Source organism: Pomacea canaliculata, linkage group LG2, assembly GCF_003073045.1.
Source record: "Pomacea canaliculata isolate SZHN2017 linkage group LG2, ASM307304v1, whole genome shotgun sequence".
NCBI classification, from domain to species: Eukaryota; Metazoa; Mollusca; class Gastropoda; order Architaenioglossa; family Ampullariidae; genus Pomacea; species Pomacea canaliculata.
In genome coordinates, this window is record NC_037591.1 from 19,611,823 (window position 1) to 19,632,592 (window position 20,770).

The window sequence follows — 20,770 nt, forward strand, 5'->3', positions numbered from 1 at the left end:
TCCTCATACATGCTGTTTGTGTGTTGCCATTATTCTCACGAGTCTTGCATTTGCTTTTCGCTGTTGTTTCAAGGGAAATTTTTTTTTAAAAATGTCGAATTTTTGTTGTAAAGCACGGTGAGCCTGGCTTTGCTGGGGAACTGTACTGTATAAGCTCGCTGATTATTAGATTAATTAATGAATACACCCTTGTCTCACAGAAAGCTGAACTAATGCCAACATCATGTGACTTGACTGTCTTGTGTCCATCCGGGCACAGAAGTAGGAGATGTGTATTAAGACCTGGGCAAAGGAAGGCCCGCGGGCCGCATCCGGCCCGCCTCCTGTCTCTGACCCGCCCGCCAGTATATATACTATATATAACAGTATTAGGTAAAACTGAGTTAACTATATTAGTCCGGCCCTCTAAAACCATCCCAATTTGTCATGTGGCCCCTTGGGAAAATTAATTGCCCACCCCTGGTCTAGTATATAAGTAAACCGAAAGAACATTGAGGATAATATTTCGATAGTATGATGCCGTTAATTAGTCCCATGAGTGTGATGCTATTGATGGCTACAGACATTTCATGGTAATGTGGACAGCGATGACTGTCACAGAGAGTAGTGGCGTGTGACCATATGTCACAAATAGCTAAAATACTGATTTCTCTAGTGTATTAGACATGGCTATAACAAACTCTTGACAACATCTTTGACATGCTACAGAAACTACGGAATTGCATCTCGTTCTCCAATATCAGCAGTTGATCATATTGCACTTCTGTCCTCTCTCGCGGCCCTCGCTGCCTGCTGAAGCTGGAATCAAACACAAAAGCGATGATCAAAGACAACAGCCATAATCAAATAGCTGTGCTCAAATACACAATGGCTACGATCAAACACACATTTTTATTTTCATGCCTCCCCGTCACCTAAATCTCCATCCACCTCACCGTTTATTCCCCATACAGACATTTTTGGCCCTCAACCGCAATGTTTCCCTCTCTCAAAATTTCACACCAAAATCTTTGGGGAGCGATCATTCTCAGTTACTGGCTGTAAATTGTGGCACTCACACTTTTTCTATGTCCACACGCTCTGTTTGGTCTATCTTTCAAAAAATAAAACAGAACTTGTCCACCTGAAGTGTTTAACTCTGTGTGATTTGTCATCATATCATCATCAGTCATAGTCAAACACCTATTGGAGAGAGTGTAAAGATGAGGTCACCCACCCTCCAAAGTTTTCTTCCTCTAATGACACAAAATCTTCCACTAGTATGGCTGTAAGAAAACTGCTTTTACACGATTTACCCATTTTTTCTGTCTTTACATAAGTCTTCGTTTTCATTTATACGTTTTTTTGCGGATGGGTAGGTAGCAAATTATTTTTTTGTCGACTAATATTGGGAGGGACAATGCAGTTTCGCTGCTCTTGTATGAGTTGGCCAGAATGTTGAAGGAGCCTGTAACCTTACTGAAACCTAAGCTAATTAGACTTTTTCTCCTGTGCCATGTAATTATGGTTTTTCACGGCCCTTTACATCGGCCTGAGAAGAAAAGCCGTAGAGCGGCATGGAGGGCGAGGCCGGACAGAAATAACGGCGCTCTCTTGTGTCGCCAGAAAGGCTCAGCAGCAAATATGGCGGTGCTGCAGTTGTCTCCCTTTCTTTTGGGAAAAAGAATTGGACAGATCGATACGCTAATTTGATATTAAAGTGCGCCAAGACACTGTCCCACAAAGCCGAGAAATGAAGCATTCCATCCGAGTGATTGAATGGTGGCGCAGACGTTTTGCCTGATTTGATTTAGCAAAATGGCGTCACCAATTATGCCGCACGACGGCCCGGGTGTCTGCACTGCTAGAGGTGCGACTGTGAAACATCCTCACCATTGTACCTTCCATCGCTAGCAGTCGTGTGTGCACCCGGTCTGATGGTCTCATGAGCTTTACGGTCGGATGAACGCATGGGAGTTTGATTTACCTCACTTGGTGACAGCCTCGCAACAGTTCCATCTACCCGGCTCTCGAGACATTGTATTCTGCGCTGCCCACCCGACAACAGGACATACCCTGCTCTGATGGCGAAATAGTGCCTTTCCTCGTGGACAACCACGGCGTCTACTCCATGGGCAGCCCGTGTACTGGTCAATGTGTAGTCATGAGGAAGGATGGCGGCAGGACTTCAGGTTTAAGGACTACATCGCACCCACAAGACTTTCGCAAGAAACGGTGTTAAGAAACAAGTGACTTAATGAAGTATAGAAGCATAGAAACTCAAAAAACGAGCCAAATGAATGTATTCGGACAGCTCTACATACAGTACTGGCCTGAGTATTCACAGGTAGCTTCTAGGCCCCATGGAGCATCTGACAGACGAGCAGACAAGCAGGGTGGAGGCAAGTGGCTCTCCTCGTGTGTGGGTTTGTGTTCTGTGTGGTAAGCCGCCTGGTGTCCGAGTTGTCCAGTGGGCAAGTGGTTGACACAGTTATACAGCCGACATGTATCAGTAGGTGTCGGTTAACATTCATCTACTGTGACACTTGGTTATGTTACCTGAAGCTTCTGGCCCGGCAACATTTCACACACTGAGGTGTGACACGTGCTTTGTGCATCACGTGACCCCACACAATACACCAGACACATCCTCCTTGCTGCTGATCGCAGTGTGAGAGAGAGTGTGTGTGTGGTAAGAGTGTGTCTCTGTGTGTTTGTGTCTCTCTCTCTCTGTCTATCAGTTAGGCTGAGTGTGTGTGTGTGTGTCACTTGTTATTCAGGTGTTTTCATTAAGGTTAACGTTAAATGAACATGTCAGTTTTCAAATTTCGTGGACTAAAATAACAAGGAGTATAAAGCAGTTTTCCTAACACACCTTTGCTGCTATGTTACTATGAGTTAACAAAAACATAATGAATCAGTCACTTGTCACGTTTGACCCGAAAGACACGAGGTCTTGTTCTTCCTGACAAGTATAGAAGCCCTGGAGAACTGCTTGCTGAGGATGAAAACTGATCCGGAGACTGACGCATGTCGACAGGAGAAAACTATATTTTCCCTCCCACAACTTTTCCATTAAGAATCTAAACTCCTCACTTTTTACACACTACAAAAGCAGTTTCCATTTCCTCAAAGAGCTGCATTTAAATTGCAGATGCTACAAAAAGACAAATGAGAAAGATGTCCTGTGATGTGTCGCAGGTGTCACATTCACTGATGGCACTGAGTGGGGCAATAGATACCCATGGTGTAGTCTTGGATGATTTCATTGCCTGGTGTGATGACAGAATGAATGCAAGACCAAAGATTTTTTTAAATATTATTTTCGTCGGACTTCTTCATAACAGTAATCCATGACGAGGAGGTGGACATTGTCAGCACATTTAGTTACCTGGACACCATCCTCGACAGGGTCTTCGCTAAGATAACACCACTCATGCCATCGTCAAGAAGGCTCGACAGCGCTTCTCCCTTCTCCGGATGCTGGTTTTTCCTCTGCCTCCCACAGATTTCTTCAGATATTTTATACATCCCATATCTCAATTATCTGTTTTTACAACAGTTTACTAGTAAAGGACAAGAGCAGCTTGAATCGTGTTGTGTACACCTGCTCGCAAGTTCTTGTGACAGCCCGGAGTGATCGTCAGACTGTTTAACGGCCAGAAACTTGTGAAAGTATCTGAAAGTGTCTATCGATGACAGGTGTCCTGACGAGAGAGTTTCATCAACTTGTAGGACCAATAGAATGAGGCTGTCCGTTGTTTCGGCCATGCCACTTCTAAAGGCCAATGAAAGTCATGTTGATAAATATGTTAGCCTGAACCATGATTGTATGAGTCTGTTTGCTGGAGTGGATTTGAATGTGTTGTATTATTGTTGCTTTTGTTGTGCTTCCGTATAGACTTGCCTCTACTTGACCTCTGTGATAAATAAAATCTTATTTTATTTTTTAAATAGAAGTTTATTTTCGGAGTCACGTGCTTGATTGTGTGGCATACGTTCAATTGTGCCAGTGAGTAGTGATGACACTGACAGTCTGTCGCCTTGAGTAGTGATGACACTGACAGTCTGTCGCCTTGAGTGATGACACTGTATTTATGTTGCGGTCAGCTGTGGGGACACTGGATGAGAGAAGGACTATGTCCATGTTATTGCCCGAGAAAGCTCTCTAGCTTTGAAGGTAGATGTTTCCATTAGCAGCATTCACACCAGTGCTGTACATACGGGTATTTCCCTGACGACGCACTGTAGCGTGGAGCCGATGTGAATGAGGCTTGTTATCTACCTCTGAATGCTTTCCCCCACGAACCTAAAGAGATGTGAGTCGGAAGTGAGTGGTTCGACGTTTCGATTAGAGAACTCCTTAGTTCATTATCTGCTGTCTCCCTCCTTTCCTCCTGCTTTGCTCCGAAGATGAGCCGTCAGACCTGCTCCACCTCCTGCATAATTCTTTGTAGTTTGTCCCATGGAACAAGACTTACAAGTTTTCACACACTGATAACTTTGAGATATGTTTATACCCGAAGTCGAAAACTTCTCCTCTTAACTTTTAATACTGCGTACAAAAATAATAAACCACATAGCAATCGATGCCTCCTTTGATAATTTGAAATGTGCAAAAGGGATGGTCTCTTCCTAGATTACATGATGCTTATATACTGATATACTGATGTCGCATCATCTGTCACTGGCCAGTACCTTTCTTACAGCATCATGTTTGCAGCTTATATCTACCACATCAGTATACTGATGTTTACAACTTATGTCTACTTCTTGGCTCTTTCCTGGAAATCATTCCAGGTCATTTGTCTGCATAGTCATCTGCCACATTATTTCCGCAAAAGTTTCTCATTTACTCGCAAGAAATCATTCGTGATTAATACCGAAGGTTAGAAAAAAATTCTGCACACGGCCAACGGTTTCTATTAGTGTTCCGTTACATAAGACGTAATCTCTTTGATTTCTTTCACACCGTAGAAGAATGCAGGGTTGGGTGTTCAGTTCCTGCAGCAATCGCCTGTGGACATGAAACCGGAAGCACAGCGGAGGGAAGGTGCGCACGGCGCTGAGTGGACAGCACGGCTATTGTAACAGCCTGATGCCTTCCCGCCTTTCATCGCTCGTTAAAGCTGCAGTCGTGCGCATACAGCCCCAGACAATCAGCGGCCTGCCATCCGGCCGGCCTGCCGGCACACACTGCAATTGCTGCCTGGCACGGAGGCTTAATGGCCGGCCGGCCTCATCAATTAATCCCGTGTAACCTGCAGGCCTCAAAGTTCCTCTTCCTTGGCTGTCTCGTAGTAATAAAAGGAGAATTTGTGAAGCGCATTTTCCGACTTAGAAGAAGGCTCAGTGGTCTTTACAAGAGAAAGGATAATAAATGTGCAAAACACACAAATGGATACAGTTCAATAAATGTCAGGAAACAAACAACGAAAATATAAAAACACAGAGGAGAGATTAAAATCCAGCTGTGCTGTCTTGACTGTAGTGGAGGGTTGAGTCGGTGCTCTGCTGTAGTACATGCTCTATACAGCTGTTACAAATTTTGGAAATCCCTTGTATCGTGTGGTACAAACTTTTATATATTTCCCAGGTAAACTCTTACACCTCTATGAGTCACATTTGCTTTGACAGTGTGTCCTGTCACTTTTTACACTGCCACCTTATCTTCTTTCTGTAGTCGATAAAATATTTTAATTGAAATTTCTGGAGAGGACACGAATACTGATTAAATGATTTTATTTATTGCTTTACCACGTGAAGAAACTGTCATGTTGTAGTGCAACGAGTTCTTCGGGACAAATGTCTTATAACATGTTTGTAACCGGAGCATGCGTGTCTCTCTCTACCAGTGTGTGTGTTTGTCTGGCTCTCTACCTGTGTGTCTGGCTCTCTACTTGTGTGTGTGTGGCTCTCTACCTGTTTGTCTGGGTCTCTACCTGTGTGTGTTTGTCTGACTCTCTACCTGTGTGTTTGTTTGTCTGGCAGCCACAACATGACCGGGTGGCCGTGGTACCGTGAGAACGACACCGAGGCCCGCAACAAGAAGGCGAGACAAGCCTACGAGGCGCTGATGTCGCTGACCCTCCGCAAGCCCACGAGCCCGGAGTATCGCAAGTTTTCTGAGGAGGTCAAAAAACGGGCAGAGCTGACTTTTCCCAACTTCACCTATGGCGAAGATGAGGTAAGATGCTGATGCATTCTTTTGTCTGTTTCTTTTTTTTCTCTCTCTCTCTTTCTTGCTATTCTGATTGTGTCATTACTTTTTTATCTCTTTCTCTCCTGATTGTGCGATGACTGTATGGCCTACAGTGTCTCTCTACGCTCCTGTTGTTTTAGATTATAGTTTTTGTTTATCTCTATTGGCTTCATGAGAGTCTGACTTCAAAGCAGTCAAATTCTATGTTTTGAAAGCTATGTGTTAGTCTGTCATGTCTGAGTGTGTTTCGAGGAAAAGTGAAGAATTTCTCTGTACTTTATTACCTTCCCTTCCTTTGTCTCTCATCCCGCCGCGAACTACCATGCTCGCAATGGCTGAAGGTTCCTTCAGTAGCTGACATAGACATTGTGACCAGAGCTGGGAAGAATAATGATTTGAGCTTAGCTTCTCCTAGCTTCAAATCGTGAAATCTCCTCTAAAGCATATTACATCGTCCCTTGCAACGACCCTCCCACCAGCTCCACCCCTTCGTAACCACGAGCTATGTACAGTCATCTGCTCTTGCCTACTTCCTATCGAGTATTGTTTCGTTTAAAATTTTCCACAAGAAGTCATGTGCATTCTATTTTCAAGCTCTCTAGTCCCTTTAACATCCCTAGAACTGGTAAACAAGTTTAAAATATTTGTTCACCGATAGAATTATGTCAACAAAACGATTTTGTTTGACCTTTAGCGAGTAAGCTGTTTGTCTAAATAAGAAATATGAGTAAGTAATTTTTGGTGTGAGAAAGATCGTGAGATATCACTAATATGATTTTGCTGTAGAAACCATGAGAATTATTACTAATTTAAGACAGAAAATAGAGCGAAGAATAAATGCATTAATTGTGTTTGCCAAAGAGCGGCCAGTACAGGAGGAGGACTCAATGTTGTGTCAAGACATTGGGTTGCAGGGACTCGCACTTCATCTCGCGGCGGAATGATCTGGCACACCGGCTTTTCCTCCAGCAAGCGAGTGTCTGGTGACGATAAGCAAGATGTATGTGGCGACAGCGCCAGAAGCTGGTGTGCAAACCCTATCACACACTCTACTCACAGCATTTATCATCTATAACCAGCCCAGAGAAATTGTAGAAGTAAACTAAAAATGTTTTTCAGAAGAACATTGACGAGATGTGTTGTCTCAATCCTGTTCCGCCGAAAAACACTCATTTTATGACAGCAGGTGTTTAATAAATATCTGAGTACCATCTGAGTACCTACACTTGCCAGATACTGTCAACAACACGTGTGTTTATCGACAAACATTCGAGCAAAACGCTGCTGTGACAAACTATTGGGCAGAACACTAGATATTTCGACTTTTTGGAAAATTATTCCATTTATCCAGGCGACGAAAATAACGGTGTCCGAACCTTGTTCTAGAAGCCGTGTCCATACTTTTCCAGAGTTTCATTATTGTGAACATCATCTGGCTTAGATAATTTTGACAGGTATTTTTCTGTGAATAAAAATAATCACGAGAGCTTATTTTGCACGGATCGACTGTTGCACGGAGAGGGGTAGGTATAGACAGAACGCAGAAGGAAATTTAAGAAGAGGGCAGAGAACTCTAAATAATTGGTTTACACTACCGTTCATCAGCAATTATTCTGAGTTTTGAATAGGCCATAAATATTAATATTTATTTCGGTGAACCACTCAGTACATGCGATGAATCATAGTCCCTATTGTGGTCTGGCATCAAGTCTGAGTCTGAGTGACACCAGCCAGGCGCGTGCACCTGGTGTTGACCTGCACTGCTTCCACCCGCTTGTCCTTGTCTCATACTTCAGTCCAGACAATGGCTGCAAGTTTCACCTCTTAAATTAACAAATTGTGTTTCAGTTTTGCGACACTCACTAAATCTCGCATTGTTTAGCGCAGAAAAAAACCAACAGCTTTTGTTTACTCAGACACCGTTTTATGTCAAGCCGCTGAACAAACATGTCATCACAAACATTTGGTGACACCCAGCTTCGTTCTGTCGAAGTACTTGCACGTGAGAAACAATGTAGATGTGACGTGTCTTACACAGTCCTACAGTCAGCTTGATGATTCAAACCAGCTGTGCCACCTCATTACAGTCAGTGTCACCAAAGTATGACACAGAGAGATTTTATCTCTTCTACAGATCAGACAACAAGCTGAATACTAATTTTACTTAGTCACACCTGGATTCGTCGAGAAAAACAGGAAGTGACGTAAGTGTAGTATTTCTAAAAATAGCCTCGTCTGCATGAGCTGAATTCCGAGATGAAAGATTGACTCCTCGGTAAAAGTAAGTTGACTAGTACACACTGTGCACTTACATGAAGTTGGTTCCTAAAGATAATGACAACAAACGCCAGTGGATTCAGTTTGTCCAGAGATATAATTATACAGATCTGTGTGCAACCTGCTGCTCGTAGCGCCACGCTGATCACGTGTTAACTGTGGTAATTATCATTGGACAGTCTCTTAGTGACGCCACACAACCACAGACTTGCCATCTACCTCACCTCAAACTCCTTCCTGCAGATAACCGCCAGAACCGCCTTTCTTTATTACTTCCCTTATCGTGTTTGCCTTTCATGTCCTCCGGGCTGTCAACATGTTCCTCCCAAAGATTCGTTCCTTAATTTTGATAAGAGGAAAATAAGTAGGAACGTGAGGAACGTAACAAACCGCAAGAAAGGTGTGATCACGTGTGATAACGTCTTCACCGACTTGTTTTGTGATATCGAGCCTTGTGAACAGGCGAGCCACGTGACCTCAACAAGTTCGTCTGGAAATGAGGACATCGCTCACGTCTGCTGGGCCACATGAGACACTCGTCAGCGTGCTCTCCCCTTGGGACAGAGGTCGCCCGCTATGTGGCGCAGTTCTCTGTAACGACGCCATCTTAGTACGCCGTTGAATGTTGTTTTCGAACACGTGCTTTCCCCTAGTGAGGCGATGCAAGCTATGATTGTGTTTCGAGCTAAAGTAATTCTATCGTTACCAGACATACACTTCTCCACATTCAGTTCATCCCCCGAGCATCACAGTCCCCGACACCACCACCACCACCACCACCACCACCACGACTCCGTCACTCCAGACAAGCAGAGCGACCCCTAGTCCCATTATGTCATCAAGGGGTTACACACGTTGTGTGCAGGTGAACAACTTCGTGGGAGCGTTCCACGACGCCGTCATCCTGTACGCCCTCGCCCTCAACGAGACGCTGGAGGCGGGAGGAACGGTGAAGGACGGCGTGGAGATCACGCGCCGCATGTGGAACCGAACCTTCCAAGGTCAGTCAGTGCAATGTCGGCTGGATGCAAACAGACAAAACACCCCGGTGAAAATTTATTTCTAGAAAATACTATTTCTAATGCTGTCTACTCACTCGCCCTCTAATGTGCTTTTCATGTCTCACCATAGTAACAGCTAACTCCACCACAAAGCAGCCGTTAATATTCTTACCTGTACTCGTTTGCACCTGTTCGCATACCAGTTCCTCTTATGTGTGGCGTGAGTGGTTGTCTATGTTTTCTATCTAAATACATCCCTGTGTGTACAGGCATAACGGGCACAGTCAGCATCGACGAAAACGGAGATAGGAACGCTGATTATTCCTTGCTGGACCTGAACCCCGAGAAGACAGGTTTGAGGTAATGACTCTTTGCTTACTGTGGTAGAGAAAATGGTTAGGTAATGACATCAATTATTCCATTATAGTTCGAGGTAATGAAGTAACTAATTTTTCCATTTACTCTATTAAAGGACAGTTGTACTAGTGTGTGCGTGTGTGTGCACCCTTACATCTACACATGAGAGAGAAGAGATAGGTGAACACAGAGATGCGTGTAAACAGAGCCAGTAAGTGTGTGTGGAGCTGTGTGTCGGTGTATGTCGGATTTCGTAGTGGAGTGCGGAGAAAGCAAAGTGAATCGTGCCCTAGTCTGATAAAGCACGTGACCAAAGCCTCCAGCTCACATCCATGTTTGGAAACTTGGTGTGTCCAGCGTTTAATGTTTACAACAGGTTTTCTCAAATTTCTTACTTGAGCTGTTAATTAATTATTTTGATGTCCTGTTCTGATCCGGGCTTTCAGATTGTTGCCAACTTCTATGGCAACCGCAAGATGTACGAACCTGTCGAGGGCAAGGAAATTCACTGGGCGGGGGGAAAGAAGGGCCCCCCACCAGACGAGCCCCAGTGCGGCTTTGACGGCTCCAAGTGCCCTCCTCACGGTGAGTATCTCTGGACAGACTGCATCACCCGCTCTCACTAAATCGCCACTGCTCTTTGATGTCTAAATATAGGGCTAACGGTATCCCCACTGATCTTTGTTGTGTAGATATATAGGTGTGGCGGTATCCCGCTGTAGACTAGGTCACCGGAATGGTCTCCGTGTGTTGCCGTCAGTGAAGACTAAGCCAGGGCTTTGTCCCACCTGTCACAAATACCTGGTCACTCGGCGACTGAAGTCCTGTAGGTCCAGTAAGGACATCAAAGACCGGAGACCATTGCAGTCGTTTATGATAACAGCTCCTTGGCTGTCGTGCTTGTTTATTCACCAGTCCTTTCCTTTACCTTTTAACCTGGTGGTAAACAGCTTCGATAACTCTAGCACAGCAAAACTTTAATGTTATCGGTCTTGACTTGTCGATCCCGACAAAATGTTTATCCATGACTTTCTGCTGACATTATGCTCTGGACTTCTCTCACGTTTACTTTGTTCGAGGATATGTAGATGCTTTTTTAAGAAATGTAATCATATCTTTACAAACATGAAGTTTATGTAAGTAAGGAGGGCTAACCCTATCCGATTCGTCATTAAAACAATGTGTGAAAGTCGCGATTGACACACCTGCATGACATAAATGTATCACATACATTTGCACACCGGAGCTCACCAACAGCTTCTCACGATCAAGCGCTGAAAGAGGCGACAGGTAATGAGAAATGTCTTGCACCTGCTGACCTCGTAATGAGGTACGGGTCAAAGTTTGGGGTCGATGTGGGTGTGAGTGTTCGATGGAAGAGGGAAGTTGTGCAGAGTGTGGACGCGAGGTAGAGGCAAAGAGAGATAATCTTGTCAGAATCCATTCTTTTTGTTACATACATGAAGTTGTAATCGTTTTCATCTGTGAGGGCATCACTTGGTGCTTTAACACTCGTGCCGGATGCTGCACTCCTTCCTTCTGAAGCCAGCATCCAGCTAAGGAATGAGAAGCCAGGACACGATTATCGCCGCCCAGCCTGTCCTCGCCTGTCCTCGCCTGTCCTCGCCACTTCCGGCGCTCCGTCCCCCCAGGAAGGTGTTGGGCAGCTGCTGCGGTTGTGGCTGTACTCGTCGTCTGCTACCCATTGATTTCCTCTCAGCCTCTGTTAGTCTTAACCAAAGTCGATAAAATCCCAAACTTTAACGCCTGGGTAATTGTAGGTATGTGGCCAAAAGTGTGACTGGAGTGTTTGTTGTCTGCTGTCTCATGGCACAACTTGTTTGGAGCGAGAGCTCACAGCTGGGTGCTTGCTCATCAGGCTCTCCAATTTACCCCATAGCTTTACTAATTAATTGTAACCTTAATATGAGTGTTTACGGATACCTTCTTCAACATAAGAACACAGTAGTGTAAAATGTTTCTTCTTATGTCGTCTCGTCCACCTGGTCTTGAGAAACTTTTACATCGACCTCCAAGTTTACTTATCTGACTCTCTCCAGTCTGCGGACTGTGGGGCACTGAGCTGTTATTTGTTGTATGTTCTTTATTATTCTCTCGATACATTATTTAAGTACCCGTTTGTGTGGAAAATTCTTCTAGTTATGACGGGATATACTATAAGCTCATGTAAAGAACTACCTGTGGTTGGCGCGAGAAACGAACTGACTGGTGTTGACTCCAAGTATCGGGGGAGCTCTGTGCACCGCTCGTCGCCAGCTGCTCATTGAAAGGTTGACATCGAGAGGTCAGCTAGAAACACAGACGCAGTTGGAGGTGACACATCACTACCAGACATCAGTGAACTGTGCACTAATTAATGCCGGGAGACCACGTGACACCTGACGCCGCAGCTCCGTTAAACAACGCCACTGACGTCACTGGACTTGCGCAGACAGCACGCACCTTGCAAGACACACTTCAGGAAACAATGAACACTCCCCCAGAGACCCTCCCGTTCCATGTTTTTCGTTGATCTCTCCCTTAGGAGCGCTCACAGCTCATACATTTTTTTTTTATTCTTCCGCCTCTTCAAGTTAGCTCCCTTGACACGCATCTAACACCTCGGTGCACTCTTCTCTCATTTCACTCGACCTGAGCTGTCTTCACAGCACCAAGAGTGATTACAGAGCTTTGATGGGAATACCTACCCACGTTTCTACATTCTTTATTCTCTCCAGAATGTTCTTCCCATTAGTCTCGCGTGTTTGCCTTTTAACATAAGAAATAGGATCAAGGTCATCTCATTGTTAGTTTTTCATCATCGTCGTGTTTTTCTATCCACTACAGCTATTCCTCCGACATTCTCTCTACGAACTCAGACAATATTTCCGCTTCTGCTGCTACCCATCGTTCTCTTCGTCTCACGATTAAACACGAATGACCTCTAACCTATGTAGCCGTATCACCAGTTTCAGTAGCCGCTAGTAGTCACGTGCTCGTGTCGTCTGCTTTGTGTCCACAGAGCCTTTTCCGGAGTACGCCATCGTCATCCTGGTTCTGGGATCACTCTTGCTGGTCGTCCTCTTCATCACACTCCTCGTGTACAGGTGAGGTCCCGTCTGACGTCATGTCACTTCTCGTGAACACGTGAGATCTCGTCTGACGTCATGAGGTCACTCTCGCGCACACAGCGTCAGGTCTCGTTGCCTGTCCTAGTATCATAGTCGGGTAATGACACCATCTTACAGCCACAGCTCAACTTTTTGTTATGTATTTGTTATGTAGACCCTGTAGTAGGCGGGTGCTTCAAGTCAGTCCATGGTGTAGGTCAGTGCACGAGAATGAAACAAAACATTCTAGAACAGTGGGCAATTAGGGCCGCATGAGAAACTGGGATAGAAGACTAATATAGTTAGTACACAATACTGTATACATACAACAACAACGACAACAATGCAGGATATTGTAAGACAGGTCACAGAGTTTGATTGTTGCCAGACAGACTACAGTACAGACCGCCTGCTGCAAGACAGACCTCTGTGCAGGACAGTGCCGTAAGGCGGATGTGACGTAGGAGAGCTCTACAAGACAGATCGATTGCCTTATCGAATTTAAACCGGAAGTGCGGTAACAATTTCCTGTTGCTGCTCTTAGCCATTGCTGCTGCTGTGGTTAAGGGTAGGTTTGCCAGGCCCATCATGCACTGGGGGCGGGAGCAGCGCCATGTCAGCCTTGTTTATCTCCGCGCTCTCTCTCTCCACGTGTCACTTCGGCTGCAAATGGAGGCCTCCCATCGCCCTCGTGCATACGAAGATGTCTTGATATATCGATAGAACGATGTCTAGCGACTGTAGCGACATGGACCTCCTGACAGAATGACCTCTAGAAAGACTGGAGTGACTTGGGTCTTTTGACAGACTGATCACAGCATGGACTGGAAGGACAGGGACTTTAGAACAAACGAACTCTGCAGTAGGTTGGACAGACGAGGGCAGCAGGGTCCTGAGTAAAATGTGACATGTCACAAGGAATAGATTTGTCGATGGATGTCCAAATAAACAAATGCCTATCATAGTAACTGTGCCTTGCTACTTCCGCTGTCAATGAAACAGAGTTATAGCCGCTTAAAAACATTGTAAAACGCCAGGATGTAGCGCTGTGGCTGCCAGTGGCCTAAGGGATTCTGTATCTATGGCAACGTGAAAATCATCGTTTCATAAAACGGAACAGCCATTCCACTTTGACATTGTATGAGTATTCTGAGACTTGGTGCATTTTGTCACTGATGGCGCTCGACCTCGGTTTGCTGTCTACTGATATCTTGAAGATGGTCGTGATGGACACGAGAGTTGACTGTTGCTAAAGATGGTGTCATTTTGTAGCCTCTAAAGATAATAGTATGCCTGTCGATAACACTCCAGTCTTTTGTTGATGACACCATGGTATACAACGCCATGTCGTCGTCACCAGCTCGTCAGTGAACACTTGGTGTACTCTAGTGAACACGTGCAGTCTGTACAATAAAGACTGTAGTCACAAATCACAGAACAAATTAAAGCTGCTGAGGGCAGACTGGGGTCACAAGCAGGTCATGTTAGTGTTTGTTATTTCTGCACACGTTCTGTATGCGACATGTCTTGTCAGCCACATCATTGGATGATCATGTTGCAGGCATCTGAGGCTGGAAGCAGAGTTGGCTGCCATGAGCTGGAGGGTGCGATGGGATGAGCTCTTGTTTGGAAACCCCACCAAAAACTTTCAGCTGGAAAATCGGGTATATCTGCTTTATTCTACCTTTTCGTTCCCTCCATCCAGAGAGAGAGAAAGAAGGAAGGAAAGAAAGAGGTTATGAAGTTAATCAAGTGGAGCAAAAGAACAGTGCTTGTCATGCACGTGCATGTATGAGAGGGAGAGAGGGAGGAGAGAGTGAGAGGCCTTGTTGTGATTTCACTGTATTGACTTGTTTTTCCACAGAAAGCGTATTTCAGTGTATGGAGTTGTTTTCCTACAGAGCGCGTGAAGCAGCGCGTGTCGCAGCGGAAATGGAATGTGGAGACAAGCCTGGAGCATGTGCATGCTTATTCCTAGCTTAATGACAGTTTGTGACACACGAGCCGCTGTCACACTGGGACACGATTTATAATGACCATGTCTGATGAATGCATCAACACTATTTGTTCTTCTTAAACACATTATGCTTTCAGTCTGAGAATTTTCACAAAGTTGATGCATGTGTGTGTTTGAATCTTTGACATCAACGGATGAATATTTGTTGTTTGTGTTTTGCCTTGCAGAGAAACTCAGCCAGCACCGTGTCCGGAGATACAATTGCTGCTCATCTTGGTGACACTACCAACAGACAACTCTTTACAAAAACCTGCTACTACAAGGTAACTGCCCCTGCACGCACCTGCTAGCTTCTCGTCGCTCATATCGTCTGCTTCATTCAAGGGGAAGGCGGGGTGTCGATGTTGGGTGCAGTGCCCAGAGTTGTACAGAGGTCGTCTAGAGTGGTTAGCCGGTCCAACAGATGGTGTTGTGTAGAGTGGTAGAGTGTAGGACAATGTATTAGAGTAGGAAGATGCTTGGCTTTGAGGGCAGAGGTGGGGGAGGCATGGAGGAGACCCCTCTGAACAGTGCACTCTTGACTCCTCAGTATCGTTGTTAGGGAGCTGCTGTCCACCACCCAACACCCCTCGCTCCCTTGGTTCCTACGCCACTGCAATGAATATCTTGTTGTGTAGATTGATTACCGTGTTAGAAAATGTTTATGGGGGTTGTGTGAGAGTGAGTAGAGTGTTTATTGTCTGCCATTTGTACACACACCGTTTGTGATTGTTCTCCGTGTCAGAGTATTCTTTGCCAGACCTTCGTGCTCCAGACGCTACACTTCAATGGCGGAATCCCGGTGTCCAGTCACATCTCAGTTTAGTTGATATCATACCAAAATGATGGAATTTACTGCATGAAATGTAATGTAGAATGTTAGTCTTCCACTTTACACCCCAATATAATGGCGGAATGCTGGACATTACCCCCAGTGTAGTGGTGAAATGTCTCTACATCTTCATCAGAAGCAGCGTGAGTGCTGCTCATACATCACGCCCGTGTTTCGCGCGCCCTGCCCTCTGTCAGCAGCACTAAATCCTCGGCGAGAAGAAACACAAACAACTCTGCTTGGTGGGCAGGGGGAGGGGAAGCAGGGGGCTAAATGAATCTTCCACGCCGAGAACGATCTGCTTTCTTCTGACTCTCACTGTCTCTCTCTCATTCTCTCATTCATCTCTCTCTCTCACCTTCTCACTCTCTCATTCACACTCTTTCTTAAACGATTACTTTGTCGTAGTCTGGCACCGAACTCAATTTAGCTACCCAGCACTTTCTCCTCTGTTGGTCGACGACTTCAGGTATTTTGAGTCGTGGCATTACATCATTACTACAGAGGTCACGTGTCTTTGATACTCTTGCTCTCAATTTCAGGGTGCCATACTGTCGGTGAAGATGGTCAGTCGCCAGCACATCAGCATCACCAAACCCTGCTGCTCGAGATTAAACGGGTACGTGCTTAATTTATGCCCCCTCCCCATGTTCTCTGATTCTAGGAACTATGTCTCGAGAACACATCACGAAGAGCGCGTAGGAATACTGCCTTACGATGGTTACTTTGTCACACCACGCCTGGTGTCTGCTAAATAGTTCACCAGCATTTCAGCTGACAGCTATGTTAGCCATCTGGTAGCTTGACCATCGCTAAGTTGGCAGAGATACAGTAATGATGATGTAATCATGGATGTTTATGGGTGGACTGCTGTCTGTCTGCCGAGACCAACGCTTAGCCTCTTGCGGAGTTCTCCGGGTTAGTCTCGGCGAGCCGTTAACAAAGAATGTGACTAAACCGGACGCTTTGTAGTATCATGCCTCGTTTTAATAGTTAACTGTAAAAAAATCGTCTGTCCAGCAGTCCAGTAAACAAGTTCGTGGTGTAATGTACACTGTTGCCAGATGGACATCATCTTGTGGAATCCTTCAGCTGATTCTGTTGATGTTATTGAATGTAGGATGTAGTATCCCCGATACTTTGTCTTCTCTGTTTTGTTTATTTGACATAAAGTAAAATAACATGCTAGGCTTTGTGTGTTTGAGGTGCTTACATTATTGTCCCGCGTGTGCAGATCAAAGATTTGCAGAACGACCATCTGGTGCGTTTCCATGGCATTTGCGTCGACCCGCCCCATCAGTGCATTCTCACCGAATACTGCCCCAAGGGGTCGCTACAGGTGAGAGCTGCCAGTTACTTCCTATGTGCAAATACTCAGGCCACCCGGTGACTGACTGGCCGAGCACGTACCCCAGCTACCCGTTTACTGAGAGATCTAGCATATACCCCGGGTATCTGATCACTGTGGTCAAGTGTGTCCTGGTGACTGATTGGTCAAGCTCGTCTTAACAGTTCCTTCCTGCTTTTTTTTCTTCTTGCCTTCCACCTCTCTGTCTTCTTTCAGTTCTTATAATTTTATTTCACTTTTTCTTTCCTACAAATTATTTTGTCACGTCGCTCAGTCCTACTGTTATGTATAGCGATGATGAAGTCACAGGTATTTTTATTTAGGTGACATTGTTGTCTTAGTTACCAGGGACATTAAATACTTTCACATGTTGTACACAGTAGTGACATCAATAACTTTCACACGTTGACGTGCGTCATACCTGTTGACCAGCCAGGTGAGGTGTTCGGCTCATTTGTCTGTTGTCAGGACGTGCTAGAGAACGAGCAGATAAAGCTGGACTGGATGTTCCGCTACTCCATTATGCAGGACATCGTCAGGGTGAGTACAGGATATCATGACTGTCGTTGCGTGAGTTGCAGCATTGCATCCTGCACACGTTAATGTTGGGGTGTGAGTTCAGACACCACTGTGTGCCCAGTGTTCATAGCTTCGTTATCATATTAACAACATCTCTCTGTGCTCTTCGTGTAATGGCCTCGTCGTCACATTACAACATCAAGAGAATTTCCTCTACATCTAATTAGAAATGGCACAGCAGTGACATTTAATTAACAAAGGCACGGCAATGACACTGGCAACAAAAAATGTAAAAAAAATTGATTAGATTTATAGAAGTTAACATGTCACACAAAAGTTTTTTTTCAACCGTCAACAGGGAATGGCCTATCTTCACAGCACAGAAATTCGTTGCCATGGTAACCTGAAGTCCACTAACTGTGTGGTGGACAGTCGATTCGTGGTCAAGATCACCGACTTCGGCTTGCACTACTTCCGGGAGAAGGAAGAGGAAATTGAAGACGACTCCTACGCGCACTATCGCAGTGAGTGCTGCTTCTCAGGTTCATTACTCCCGTAAATAGTCCGCCCACTGACAAAGTGAGTAAATAGTCTTGAGTCTAGTCTTTCCTGCGCATCTGCTTGCAGCGTCTGCACAGAAATTGCTCACATCCGTTATTCTTGTGCTGCTCCTGTCTGTTCACACGTGTGACACTGTCCTGCTCCTGTCTGTTCACACGTGTGACACTGTACTGCTCCTGTCTGTTCACACATGTACTGTTCCTGTCTGTTCAGATCTCTTATGGACTGCACCAGAACTACTTCGCCTGCAGAACCGCCCTCCAGATGGCACCAGCAAAGGTGACGTGTACAGCTTCGCCATCATCTGCCAGGAGATCGTCTACCGACATGGCGTCTTCTACTTGCACAACTTGGACGTGGCGCCCAAAGGTAGGAAGGCGGGGCAATCGACCACGTGACATTATCTAGTAGAGAGATGAGAGGAAGACAGCGCCAGGGCGCCAGTGATGCCGGGTAGCAGGAGGAGGAGGAGGGCAGACGTGCGTTTGATCCCATGCACCGATTATCTAGCGGCTCCATCTCAACGGAAAGTGGGGGCTGGCAAGGGAGACCACTTTAATCCCATAGTTTTTCTCCGCTCACTCAGGGTTAGACACGGTCGCGCGCACACACCTACTCTTTCTTGCAGCCATGTATGCACGCATGACTACACATAAAAACCACCTTCTGGAACTGACGTATATACTCCCCCCGAGCACGGAGGTCAGTAACAAGCTCCAGCTGGATCCATTGTTTCCCTCCCTGTACGCTCGATACTCCTTTCTTATCAAAGGGATGTGTGCTGGTGACATTAAAAATGTCGAAGCTTGAATAATTTTGTCTACACTCACCATTGCTGATGACATGCTCTGTTTTACCCTCTGTTTCATCTTCCCTCATCAGAAAGCTGGCAGTAAGGTTGTGTTTGCCTGCAAATCCATTCAAAGTTACGGTTTATGAAACTTTTTTTATGTTCCCTCGACGTGCTGTTTGAAATCGTATTATGAGCTAAAATGTGGTCGTCATGGTGATGTCCAGAGATGGTGATGAGTTTTTCTGAGCTTGTTGCTTTGTTGAGAAAGTTTTTTTTCTCCTGTTGACGATTTCACACTCTGGTGGATAAGAACGTGTGAATTGTGTGTAAAATATTGGGGAAATGCAGGAAAGGGATGGGTAGGTGTATTGTCTAGAGGAGGCAGGTCTTGTAATAGAGATGATATAATTAATTTGTGCAGAAAAATGTGTAGCAAAAATGTTTACACCAGAGTGAATTCTTAAATGTGTTCATGTGAACAACACGGATGAACACGTGACATCAGCATGGACTTTAGTATCTAATTATCTACTGCGGCATCTGAACACACGAGCTATTTTGGAACCCCATCACTTCTTTGCTGCTAAATCTTATCTCACAACTAAAGCAAACATACTCTGGACATATGGTGTATGTTATGGCTGGTCTGTGTCTGATGTTCTTCTGGTGATGCTCCTCTTTACTAAACCTTGAAAAGTCCATGTGTGGCTGTGCTTGTGTCCCCTTAGTTTCTTCTAGTTTGAAGGGGTGGGATGTGTTGGTGTTGGTGTTGGCCTGCCCTGATGTCTATGATGACTGTGACCACTGTTTCAGAGATCTGTGACAAGGTGCGTGACGGAGTCAAACCTTACTTCCGGCCCACCCTGGAGAACTACGACTGTCCGTGTGACGAGCTGGCCGGAGTTATCCGCCGCTGCTGGGCGGAGGACCCCGCGGAGAGACCCGACTTCCAGGCGCTGCGGACACTCATCAAACGCCTCAACAAGTATGTTCATGGAGCCTCATCAAACTCCTGAACTAGCTGTCCATCATGGGAAACTGACTTACGAGAACAGTTAATTCTGTGACTCTGGGATTAAGCTGAAGTCAGGAGCAGCATAAAACAGTCACTTCATTGTTGAACAGGGTGGCAGTGTAGAAGTGAAAACAGTTTAGAATACAGTTAGACTAACTAAAGGAATAACACTAGACCTGAGCATGAGACCTGAGGGTAAGGAAAATATAGTCATGAGACCTGAGAATGAAAAGGTTAGACATCAGGAGTAACAAGGAAGAATAAGTGATGACAGTGAAAAACGTTAAAAGTAAAGAAGAGGGAGACATGAGGGATGACTATAAAGAATAATTAAACATAATCAGAATGTCGTTAACTGAAATATTTCACAACCAGGTCTTTTATTTATTTCATTTCTTAAGGTCTCACGACTAAGGTACAACGTTTACATTTTTCATGATTGTTGTTGTAATGTCACCTGACTGTAAACCCTTACATCCAGCTCTACCGCAAATTTGCTGTGACCTGGAAGGGAGGTGAGAGAAGCGGATGAACTCGATTACACCGGAAATTATGGGCCGGAAATTCATTTCTTTTCTAAAGACCTTCGCACACACAGACCTCCCCAGGCGGAGGGCGCGCTGCCTGCTGGTCCAACAGCCGGACTGTGGGGGCGCTGACAGTTCATGTCGGAGATAACTCTAAATGATCGCAATTCACGGGGCGGCTTGTGTTTCCTTTGAAGTCTGTCTGTTAGTGGGAAGACAAGTGTTATCAACTTTTGAAGTTCGCCACCTCGTT

General features: G+C 45.3%; 1 protein-coding gene across 1 annotated transcript in view; it reads left to right on the forward strand.

Annotated features, from left to right (window-relative positions):
- Window positions 1–20,770, forward strand: part of LOC112556410 (atrial natriuretic peptide receptor 1-like) — a 73,747-nt gene that overhangs the window by 42,115 nt on the left and 10,862 nt on the right. The window contains 14 exon segments of the mRNA XM_025225394.1: window positions 5,971–6,166; window positions 9,324–9,474; window positions 9,806–9,819; window positions 10,263–10,401; window positions 12,839–12,923; window positions 14,488–14,590; window positions 15,111–15,206; window positions 16,297–16,351; window positions 16,354–16,373; window positions 16,989–17,093; window positions 17,571–17,642; window positions 17,980–18,145; window positions 18,396–18,551; window positions 19,789–19,960. Of these exon segments, the coding sequence (XP_025081179.1) occupies window positions 5,971–6,166; window positions 9,324–9,474; window positions 9,806–9,819; window positions 10,263–10,401; window positions 12,839–12,923; window positions 14,488–14,590; window positions 15,111–15,206; window positions 16,297–16,351; window positions 16,354–16,373; window positions 16,989–17,093; window positions 17,571–17,642; window positions 17,980–18,145; window positions 18,396–18,551; window positions 19,789–19,960 (1,530 nt within the window).